Consider the following 12461-nt stretch of genomic DNA (forward strand, 5'->3'; position numbering starts at 1 on the left):
TTCTACTGCAAAAAAACATATAAGAATGATCAGAATTAAACAATTTTAAACCTGGAAAAACACCATACCGTAAATATTTTTATCAGAGAAAGGTTTTATTGGGGCATTGTCAGCGTTGCATAGAGAGGGTGACATGAAATTACCATTACAGTTCCTTGAAAGAAACTGCCATGGTCTGTCGCGCGGCGTAATTTCTTTTGAACCCTAATCTAGGGTGCAGGGGCGTATTCAGGAATTTTTCCAGAGGGGGGTTAAACTAATTTTTATTTACATGGGGGAGGCTCAGCACCCGTTGGGGACTGAAATTCATAGATTTTACTGGTCCAGGGGGGGCTGTGCCCCCATTTACGCCCCTGAAAACGCCTCTGCGAGGGAGGACAATGGTGCCCGTCAAACCAATATCTGAATTAAATGAAGAAGATATCGTTGATTTTCTCTCTGAAAATAGGTTGAATTATTAAAATTTGTTGCATTATCTCTGCAGCGTAACTCAGCAAGAAAATCAGGTTTGAAGAGTACCGTGGCAGGATATCTATAAATGTGCAAATCTATAAAAGGATGGTTACCTGAATTTACACCAATAGTCCCTTTTAGGGAAATAAATTTAAAAAAAAAAACACTAAAGTTCACAAAAAGATATTAGTTTTGATAAACAAGTTATATTTAGGTTTAATAAGCAAGGATCTGTTGGACCTGAATGGAAATTATCCAAAGCCCCATCTTCTCCTCCCCTATACAGCTTCCCTTCTTCCAGTAGGCAGTCTAAACAATCCCTTCAAAACAGGTTTGTTGCAGTACATTATCAAAATAGGTTTGTTACAATACATATTCAAAACAGGTTTGTTGCAGTACATTTTCAAAATAGGTTTGTTACAGTTCATATTCAAACAAGTTTGTTGCAGTACATTTTCAAAATAGGTTTGTTGCAGTACATTTTCAAATCAGGTTTGTTTCACTTCACTTTGAAACAAGTTTGTTACAGTACATTTTCAAAAAAGGTTTGTTGCAGTACATTTTCAAAATAGGTTTGCTACAGCACATTTTAATACAAGTTTGATACAATACATTATCAAAACAAGTTTGTTTCAGTACATTTTCAAAAACAGGTTTGTTGTTGCAGTACATTTTTAAAACAAGTTTGTTACAGTACATTTTCAAAACAGGTTTTTGAGTAAATTTTCAAAACAAGTTTGTTACAGTACATTTTCGAAACAAGTTTTTTTTACAATCAAATATCAGAACAGGTTTGTTACAATATAATATCAGAGCTGAAAACTTTAGAATGGACGTCATCCACTTAATGGCTTAAACCACTCTTTTTCTTAATATCCAGTTTAAATATTGCTTGTTCTCCACATGAATTTAAACTCCAGAGAAGCTAATCCATCGGATATCTGGATATTTCATTCTAAAGTTTTCAGCTCAGAGCTGAAAACTTTAGAATGGTGGATATCGAGATTAATGCTTGATCCTCTCTTTTTGCTAACCTCCAGACTAATTTAGTCTTTAGATTAATTTCTAGAGATTAGAGATGCGCTCTTTAACTTTTGAAAAACTGGTTTTCAATTTTCCCGCATTTGCGGTGTCATATCATTTGGACTAATTATCAATTGAACGAACGTAAGTTTTGGATTAAGGTTTATCAGACTAACGTTTTTTAATAAATTCATATTAACATGATTAAATTTTCATTTGTGTAAATGCTCTAAAAGCCGGCTTGTGAACAGCTGACTTTATAGTTCAGTCTGATATCAGTCCAATCGATATAGCATCATATCTGTATTTGTAATCAAACGTATCTTTATTACATGTAGTAGAAAATGTGATATCCAACAAGAGCGGATAAAATTTTCCACGGTGGATATTAAGATTAAGCGATTAGGATTAAATGTATCCAATTCTAAAGTTTTCAGCTCTGATCAGGTTTGTTACATTACAATATCAGAAAAGGTTTGTTGCAAAGTTGTTCATGAAAACAATTTAAGGAGTTTATGTACTGACAAGTATCAAAGCAGTTTATTATCGAAGCAGTTCTCCAATTTCTGATGAATACAGTTTGGTTGCTGTACATTTTTAATGTAGTGAATTACATCATAATCATCAAAACTGAGATCCTTTATTACAATCTCAGCTTACATTTTCATTAGGTTCCAAAACTATATTTTATGTAAAATTCTTTTCTAAAAAAAACTGTAGAAGTGATTTTAAGTGACGCGTCATTCATAGCTAGTGACAAGTTCTGTACCCTTTAAAGCTTTGCCTGGTCAATAATTCATGAGAACTGAATCATTTTCTTTAGCAAGGTTTTTTTCTTTCAATTGTGAATTCTCTAAAAATTCTGACTTGCCAACTTCTACGAAACTCTGCATGCTTCATGCAGTCCTTCTATTATTTTGCCCAAGGTTGATATGTTTAATGTTTATACATTGCATATTGCCTGCACTCCACTCTTAATTATAAATGCATAAATTCAATGTATATGTTTACTGTATATTCAACCGTTAGTAAATAATCGTTAAAACTGCTCTAAACTTGTTAAATTTTTAACTCAGCCTTGCCTGGCAACTTGACTTTCTCTAAATTAGCCAACAAATTGAACTTTTTAAAAGAACATTTCTTAGGTTTTGCTCTGTCAAAATTTGAGTTTTCTGAGTTATGATCGGACATACATACAAACTACTTTATCTATAAAAATATATCAAATAATTAAACGAATCATGAGCTATGAACTTTTACCGGACGAATTGAAATTACCTTCGCTTGAAGATTAACACATCTGAAATAGGTCAAAACCTTGAATTAAACCATGCAAGAGATTTAACTATAAGAAGAGAATGAGATAATCTCATGTTTAGTCCATTAAAAGTGTCCAGCTCCGGTTTACTGCAGTACAGTTTAAAAAGACAAGGGTAACCTAACGTGCCGTTTCGTTAACAGTTAATTCGTTTGTCGGTATTTTAATCGAAACTGTTGCTTTACCCTTTTATAAACCCCACCAATCAGAGAATAGAATTTTTTCAAGTTTGGCCAATCATAGGAACTGTAAGCAGTATATGAATAAAAACTAAAATTAAATAGAAGATTTTAATTTAGATATTCGAATTTTAAAATTAGATTTCCCACAACGAATTTATAGATCTTGCAGTACGATTAAGAGCAATTCAGGAAATCGTACAGTGGTAGGCGATTATATCAAAACAATTAAGACGACTTTCGTTTTCAATTTAAATTATTATCAAGCTGTTAAACAGCATAAATACACATAAGCATAGAAGTCAAGAGAAGCAGTCAAAATCTTCTCTTTGATTACTTATAAACTAGTTTTCAAAAAAGCTTGATAACAAAAGTCGTTTTAATTGTATTGTCATAATCGCCTACCACTGTATGAAGTAAATTATTAAGGGTTTCCATGAAATGACCATATTTGCGCAAAATTTGCATAATTTTCGCGCACATTTTTTTGCGAACTTTTGAGCATTTTTGCGTTTTGTCTAACTTCTTTTGCGTAACCTTATTTTTACGCAAAAAAAATAATATTTTTATGCAAATTGACTAAAATGGAGAGTGAAGTTTCAGCACAAAATCAAACAATTATTCAAAAATGTACTAACAAACAAATTATGATAATACAGTATGCTACTCTGGATTGGTTACTTTTAGTTACAGAAAGGAATTGACTCTTTGCCACAAACTCTGATTTTCTAATCCCAATATCTTTGGATTACAACGTCGTAAACCTGTGAAATTTCAAACTATGGCTTTTGTTAGATCAAAAAATATAAGTTTGAAATATCAAAGGTTTACGACATTGGGTTCCAAAGATATTGTGATTAGAAAATCAGAGTTTGTGGCTTTAGGGACAAAACTTATAAATAGAAATTTAAAAATTTAAAACTGCCTGAGGTGGCAACCTAAGATATTTTAAATGTTTACTACTTCTACTCGAATGTATATGATTGAAATATCAAAGGTCACTGAGATAAAGACAACACTGAATATTCAAATTTGTAAACAGCCACGACTTTAAAGTGTCGCAAAGCCTTGGGCTTTTGTTTTACCTCGCCAACTCACTGATACCTTCTGTAGGCCTAAACATATAAATTTTTTTAAATGCTTAAAATGAGTAATTGGCAAAATACTGCTCGACTTTTGTGTGAGATCGTGCACATCTTGATTTGCAGTGTGCCATCATGCATTAGGTTACAAAATAGAGTTTTAGGCAAGTATTCATTTCTTTTTTAAGCTTTACAATTATATGCAAAAAAGTGCAATCTCATCGATAACTAATTTATACAGTTTAAACCTTTTATTCAACCTTTTACTGAGAATTTGTTTCGCAAAATTCCTCAAAATAGAAAAACGCTAAAGGGGAAATAGCGTAATTTTTTTTTAACGAAACGAATCTTGCGAATAATTGCGCAAAGTGCTATTTTTTCTCGCAAAAATGTAGCGCAACGAATGCAAAAATTTGGCTTTCTTCCGCAAAAATTACGAAAAAGCTTTGCGAATGGAAATCCTAAAATTATTATTCCCGTTAATGTGCTTGTGTTAATCGTAGTATATTATATATATATAAATACATATAAATATACAAACCTATACTTTATACCAGAAAAACTTAATTAGATAATATTTAATAATTAAATAATTTTATTATTATTTAAAAGATTTTCTATGGCTAGAAACATGTTTCCAGGAAGTATCTGTAGAAATTAAAATTATGTTTTAATGTTTCCGGGGAATTTTTTAATTTCAGTGTTAGTGCAGTTTCCAAAAATATTGCTTACTTTTCTATTTTATAGAATCCTTCATTGGGAGATTGTAAAATAGACAAATTTTTAAATAAATGTAAAAAATTTACATTTTTAAAAACTATTTGTTTGATTTTATAACAACATTAAATACACATTAAATTGCATAAATGCTGTCTTCCTATAATAAATGCTCTAAAATCCGGATTGTGAACAGCTGACTTTAATTTAATCGGATATTAGTCCAATCGATATAGCATATTGTATCTGTAATTATTATCAAACGTAACTTTTACACAGTAGAAATATCCAAAAAGAGGATTAAGAAGAAAATCAAAGGTGTCTACATTGGATAATCAGATTAAGCGCTCGTGATTGAGAATATCTCATTCTAAAGTTTTCAGCTCAGTATGAAAAACTAAAATTAAATAGAAGATTATAAATTAGATATTCGAATTTTAAAAGTAGATTTCGCACAACGAATTCATAGATCTTGCAGTACGATTAAGAGAAATTCTCCCTGTGCTGCAAAAACATATCGAAAGTTTTATTTTTTTAATGCAAAAGGAAACTTTAACTATAAAAAAATAGTTCGCACATTAGAGGTTAATATTTGCTTAACCTTTTAAGTAAGCATGGTGTTCGTACTTTGGCAATGTTTATTTTATTGAACTTAAAAGCAAATATGCATAAATTCAAACAATCCATATGTACGTATTTTGTTATAAAATATATATATATACTAATTACTAAAGTGTAATCGTCCAATGGAATATATTCATAATTTATTAGACTTAGAACTTTTAAACCAGCTATAAACATTCCCGAGGCTCTACCAAATTCACTAGTCAAAATTTGAGGCAAATCGGTCAAGGAGTTCCTGAGTTATAATCGGACCGCCTAACAAACAGACAAATAAAATTGAGAACCCAGCATTGCCTGGGGTTGTCTCTTTAAAATTTAATCCACTCAACCTAGAGATTAGCTACTCTATAATATTAATATATAAAACACAGTTTTTTTTCCTTTTTATTACTGCACAAATTGTTTAAACACTCCTCGGCACTTCTCTTGGATTTCAAACTAAAGTTTTGACATTTTTGGGAAAATAAAAATAAATATGTAATCTATCTATTTGTATTTAGGGAGGAGGAAAGTGAAATAAGAAAACGCTTGAATTTTCATCTTTCTTCAGGAGGCTTAAAAAGGAAGGTAACAAGTTTATGGTAATCTTTTATAAATATTCTTATCAAAAATTTAAAATATATAATATACATATAGGAGAACGATTTTTGGACATTTTGTTCTTGGGCGTTTTGTATCCACTCCGTTAAGACAATTTCTGGGCCGAGCGCTGCAGCTAGGATAGGATAGGGGGCCTAGCGCTGCGGCTAGTACAGACTAGGAGGCCGAGCGCCGCGGCTAGGACAGGCTTGGGGGCCGGGCGCTGCGACCACAAGATCAATTATTCAAATGTTACACAATTGATAGGAGGGGGCGGGGGAGGGGGAGATAAAAAATCGTTCTCTAGGAAATTACCCATATAGCTGATACAAAAAGCTGAGAAATAGGAATACTTTAGTCTGTATCAATCCAGATACAACTCTCTCTCTTCATTCTCTCTCTGTATTCTCAGTGTGTATCGTTCAGATACAACTCGCTCTTGAGCTCAATGTTCTATAATAATACGTTAGTCTGTATCAATCCAAATACAACACTCTCTGTATTCTCAGTGTGTATCGTATACAGATACAACTTGCTCTAGAACTCAATGTACTACAATAATACATTAGTCATGTATCAATCCAGATACAACATACAACACTCTCTGTATTCTCAGTGTGTACCGTATGCAGATACAACTTGCTCTAGAACTCAATGTACTACAATAATACTTTAGTATGTATCAATCCAGATACAACACTCTCTGTATTCTCATTATATATCGTACAGATACAAATCTATACTCTCTACAGGAGAAATAATATGTGTCCAAATGCAATAAAGCATGGTTCATGTGTAACTTATCTGTATTTAAATTAATGATGGGTGTTATAATAATTTGGACCGATTGGTTCGTTCAGAAACTAATAAACGTAGTTTGGTACAGATGATGTATAACGTAATATATATAGGTATGTTCAGGTTTACAAAATATGGGGTTCGTTACTATATTTATTACAAATATATAGATATTTAGATAATATATAATTCTATAGGCCGACCTATTTGACCTTCCAACCATCTCTAAGAAAGTGAAAACTGGAGAGAGGGATTCAGCTTCCTCTACAGAGCAATTAATTTCAACCAGTTCAAGTCCAACCAATCCAACCTAGACAATCAACATTGTTCATGGATAGGGTAAATATCATGTCAAACTAAACTAAACTGAACGTATGATTGAACTCTTTTAACATGCGTAATTGAAGAGCTGTCGATAAGAATAAAAATGTTTTCAATTTCCATGATGTATAACCGAAAAAAATTGCTATTCTTTTACTTTAAATAGCAATTATAAAGGAATTGAGTCTTTGCCACAAACGTTGATTTTCTAATCCCTATATCGTTGCAACCCAATGTAGGAGACCTTATACATTTCAAACTATGAATTCTGTTAGATAAAATAATCTAAATTTGAAATACTGGTTTGGAAAGACATTAAGATTAAAAAAGTAGAGTTTGTGGCCAAGACTCAATTCCTTTTTATCTTTGCTAAAATAATAATGATAATAATAATAATAATAATAATAAAAATAAAAATAAAAATAAAAATAAAAATATTAAACGATAATTGTCATTTCATACAAATTATGCATTTTTTTCAGATGTTAAGTGAAAATTCATGCAGATTTTCTCGAGTCTAAGTACACAGTACAGAATAATATTGTACAGTGTTCTGTGTACCACTGTATACAGCATAAACAAGCAGTGACAAATACACATAAAAACAGATAAAGATAAATGTATAGTTAGTGAAACTTAGTATAAAAAAGGTGTTAAAAGCATAATACAAAATATTCATAAATGTTTTTTTAAATGAGTAAAATTATTAAATTCAGCCAAAAAAAAGAGTTTGTTTATAAAGAAGTCTAAATTGTTATCGGTACTGTTCTAGAAGTTATTCTTCAAAAGGATCTCAGTCCAAAATATTATTTTGCTAAATTTATATTTTTAAAAAATTGATTTTTCCGGCCCAAATTGATAGCTTTCCGGAGATGTTTTATTATTGTAAATGTAGAATGGAAAAGTACAATGTAAGTACAGTGTACAGATGGCAAAATTGTTCATCCTTTAAACGTCAGTAATAAACTATTTTATAGTATTATGATATTAATGTATACAGTCGGATTTGCATTTTTTTAGTTGAAAAAATCTATATCGTGTTTTACTATTTACAAAGGATGAAACTGTAAAGACGACCTGAAACTGTTTCCCAGGTTGAATTATGTATTCTTCTATATTGTCTGTTGATGATTCGGCAACGTAAGAAACAAATTTATATTTGCAGGGAATCCTGAATATAAGAAAACAGATAAATTCCGTACAGTCGTCTCTGAGGTCTCATGCTTTGTAACCCTATACACTGAAAGAAAACTTTTAACTTTATAGATATCTCCTTCAATTAAAAGATAGAGAGAAGAATACCGCATTTTTAAAACCTTACAGCGAGCAATGTTTTTACTTCCTTTCTTATCTATATTAACAATCCGAAATTAAAGTCAATTTTCAAGTTCGCGCTAAATTTCCTATGTTTTTCGGGACACCCTGTATAAAACATTTATTGTTAACTAAGTATTCAGTTTGTAAACCAGGAATACCAAAATAATTATAAAATCAATATATCCAACCTAGAACCATTTCAGGCTTTCCTTCCAGGAAAACTTTTGTACAGTGAGCACTAGGAAACTCTGGAATAGGAAAACGACTGTTTAGTCTTAAGTCCTGGACTTTAATAGTCAAATATATAGACGTGAGACATAGGAATGTGCAGTGTAAACAGACCCATTTTACAAAATAAGTGAGTTAATAACTCAATGGTAAAACTATTTGTTTTGTAACAAAATCAAATACACTCAAGTATGGGTTTAATGTCGTCTTGCAATTCCACAGTTTTCTTGTTCTTACTGTATTAAAAATTGATTTATTGTCAAACAGAACACGTCTGGTTTATAATTTACCATTTCAAAAACAAAGTAGTTTTAATCACAATTAAAGGCTTGAAAAAAAACTTCAAATCATGTTTCAGCACTTGAAGGGACTGATGTTATGGATTTAATAAACCTTCAACTAAAAAGAGGGGCATGCCCGATTCACAGCGATACCTTTTTTTGAACATAATGTGGAAGATATCGTCGTTTTTCCATAATAAAAAGTGTTCAACTCTGTAGCTCACATTGCGCGCTTACATTCTTTGTCTATCCTGCACAAAATCTGCAAGTAATTTTTTATTCAAACTTTTCATTCTTAATTTATCCATAATTATAAAGATAAGTTTTTTTATTTCTTAAATTATCTCTATATTAATTTTCAACCAAACCAAAATTGCGAACTTTAAGAGCGTTTTATACTGTCATGCTACAGAACCCAAATTTATGTTCATTGAAAGGCAATGTTAAGTAAGTTTCAGAATGTCAAAAAATATAAAAATCAAACCATGATAAGATAATATGATAATAAGATAATATGATAATAATGATATTAAGAGCTAGTCGTCGAGCCTTTAACAGCGTGTTCGGGACACTGTTTATAATGTAATTTTTTAAAGTGAATGTAAGCGTAATTTTATGTGACCCACCATGCAAAGATATCAATTCCCGATTTTCAACGGTACCCTTGAAACCTTAATCTTATCAAAAATCTGGAAGATAACGCCGAAAAGTGATGGTTTCTGTATACGCAAGGATGTAATGTAAGGAAAGTTATTTCAGAAGTGTACGCATCTTTTGTACTGTAGTTTACTGTCTCTGGGCGGTAATGTAAACACAAGACAGATGTTATAACCTGACATGGGATCCATCGTTCACATAAAAAATCAATGAAATATTCTGGTCATAGGAAACTATTATGTGAATTATCAAAATTATCAAAATTTAATGCTTTTAACCTCCTCGGATACTAAACGAACACTGATGCATCTATTTTTGTTTACAAATTCCGCCCAAAGAGAACTGGTTTCAATATGTATACACGACCGCAATTAACTTTCCTTGCATTACATCCTTGTGTATACGTACATTTCTCCCTTGTTTCTAGCTTTTAAGCCAGACATGTCATTTCTTTCTGAAGAGAAACCACAAATAAAAATAAAAAGCTTAAATAAACAAAAGCCTGGATAATGGATATCTAATGCAAACTTGATCGGACAAAGCTTTCAAGGATACAATTGTAAATCAGGCATTGTCATTTTTGTCATGGTATAGGTCAATTGAAACTAAGCGTACTGTCCCTTTAAAGGGACACTATCAGCGGATTTTTGTTTAATATATTTGTTTCATAATTCATATGCATTCATTCATATTTTTATTCAACTAAAAAACACGAGATAATACAAATAACAAAATCACAATTTATTATGTAGTTTGGACCCGCCTAACCAGAGTAGGTTGTTTTAATTGGTTGGCCCACTATAAACGAATGAGAATTGCAGATAAAAACAATGTACAATGTACATTTTAAACATAATAATGATGATAAATCAGGAAAAGGTAAGGAGGAGGTGAGGGAGTATAAGGGAAAGGTAAGGAGGAGGTGAGGGAGTATAAGGGAAAGGTAAGGAGGAGGTGAGGGAGTATAAGGGATAGGGAGGATACTCCCTTAAAAAAATTTCTAGAAAATATTGTCTTCAATATGTTACTTATCACAAACTATAATTATAATCCTTACATCTTTGCAACCTGATACCGTAGACTTTTGATATTTCAAACTATACATTATTATTCTACATCTTATCCAGGAGATACAGGTCATTGTTCTTTATCACTGGTATTCTTAAAGTTCTAAAGTGAGAGAAATATTTTTATGATTTGTAATTCAATGAGTTGTAGTTTTTAAAGATAATCACAGTGATTTAATTAAAAGTATTACACAAAGTTTATATGTAAAATTATATAAGCTAAAAGAATAATATTATGTCAGCAAGTTGTTCTAAGTTCTATACATTAGATTTCTTTTCAACTTTTGATAAAATTATTGAAACGTCGTTCTCGACAGAGATTTATTTTCTGTTGCAAATGCTTGTTTTGTAAATCTCTCTGATCTGAGATTGAATTTAAACCGGAATTTAAACCGCCGCCGCTCAAATTCTTTAAATTCGGCCACCATGAGTAAAACGTTAGTTAAGAAATATTTAAATAGTTTGATGTCCCGTTGGAGCATGCATGGTAAGATCTGATTTTACAAGAACTATTATATACAAGTATGAACAATTTATATCTTGAAATGATGAATATGTTGTGTAATAATAAAATTAGTTGTAATAGGAAACACTTAGAAAAATGCTTCTCCTCAGAATTTTGGTAGCTAAAGACGTCCAAACCTCGTACATCCTTGAAATCATCTCTGGATTGTTCGGAAGATTAATGTCGCCTATTTTGGCATAATTTTGCATAATTACATATTTTTATAATAATATTCAAAATATTTGCTTCTAGATTGGCTTTTTTTACAATGCAAAATTCCCTTAAAGGCCTCATAATTGCTTCTTTTACTTACAGATACTTTATATATATTGGTTTCGTTGATCTAGCATAGTCATTAGACAACTAAATCTGATAAATCTACTAAGAGGAAGCTTCCGCAAGTTGTATTTCATATATCTTTCGAGACAGAAACTTCACAGTAATTCAGAACATTAGATGTAAAGGTCCTAAAATCCAAACAAAAATAAAACCTCGAAAAGTCGTCAAAACTGCGGCGCAATAATATAAAGTTAAAAATATCAAGGTTAAAACAATCAGGTTCCAAAGATGTAGGGATCGAGAAATTAAAACTTGGCAAGTGTTCAGTTCCTTTAAAGGGAGTGACCGGCTATGTAAGGTAGTTGAACTGAGCATGCAGTGTTGTGGAAAACTTCTTTCGGACAACTAAAAATAAAGTAAAAATTATAAAGTAATCTAATTAGATGGCTAGGAACACATTTCTCAAAAGAAATTTGTCAATAAATCAATGATAAAATCGATTATTTCGTTTTCATCATTGTATTGAATTTCTTATTTTCTTTGAATCTTATCGCAGATTTCTTCAAAGGTCGTCTTTTCAATAATAATTTAAGAAATTCTGCAAAAAATCGTTGTGAATAATTAGTAACCAGAATAATGAGAAAATAGAAACTAATAATAGAACAAGATTACTTATTTTCGATGATAAAGATAAATTTTTATTTTCTCAAAATTTTCCTAAAATAACGTCTGTAGTTTATTGTAGAACCTTTTTTACATTTTATGTCGTCGTTATTTAATAATTTTAAAAAACTAATTCTGAAAACGTATCCACCCCCAAAGTAGGAGTCTTGAACGTCGAATTAGCGCTCAAACTCAGTATTTACAGATCTTTAAAAAGTTTAATATGTCTCAAATGAATCCGAAAGGAGTTTTCCACAACACTGCATACTCAGTTCAAGTACCTTACATAGCCGGTCACTCCCTTTAAAGCTTGTCCAAACCTGAAAACAGGCAGGTTGACCACAAAAACAATAAATATTGTATTAAGCCC

At 31.2% G+C, this 12461-nt stretch overlaps 1 protein-coding gene and 1 long non-coding RNA gene across 2 annotated transcripts; one reads left to right on the plus strand and one right to left on the minus strand.

Moving 5' to 3' along the window:
• Window positions 1-667: 667 nt before the first annotated feature.
• Window positions 668-8073, plus strand: LOC111712491 (protein tipE; the record flags this gene model as incomplete). The annotated part of the gene is given in 4 exon segments (XM_023487121.1): window positions 668-784; window positions 5897-5963; window positions 6971-7112; window positions 7577-8073. Coding segments are annotated over 3 exon segments (301 nt in total), but the record flags the coding sequence as incomplete, so codon positions are not given.
• LOC111712492 (uncharacterized) lies at window positions 3962-8837 on the minus strand. The gene is made up of 3 exons (XR_002767470.1): window positions 8172-8837; window positions 6977-7083; window positions 3962-4088 (listed from the first exon to the last, which is right to left on the minus strand). It is a non-coding gene; the product is annotated as an uncharacterized LOC111712492 (long non-coding RNA).
• Window positions 8838-12461: the final 3624 nt, after the last annotated feature.

Source organism: Eurytemora carolleeae, unplaced genomic scaffold, assembly GCF_000591075.1.
Source record: "Eurytemora carolleeae unplaced genomic scaffold, Eaff_2.0 scaffold1198, whole genome shotgun sequence".
Taxonomy (NCBI): domain Eukaryota; kingdom Metazoa; phylum Arthropoda; class Copepoda; order Calanoida; family Temoridae; genus Eurytemora; species Eurytemora carolleeae.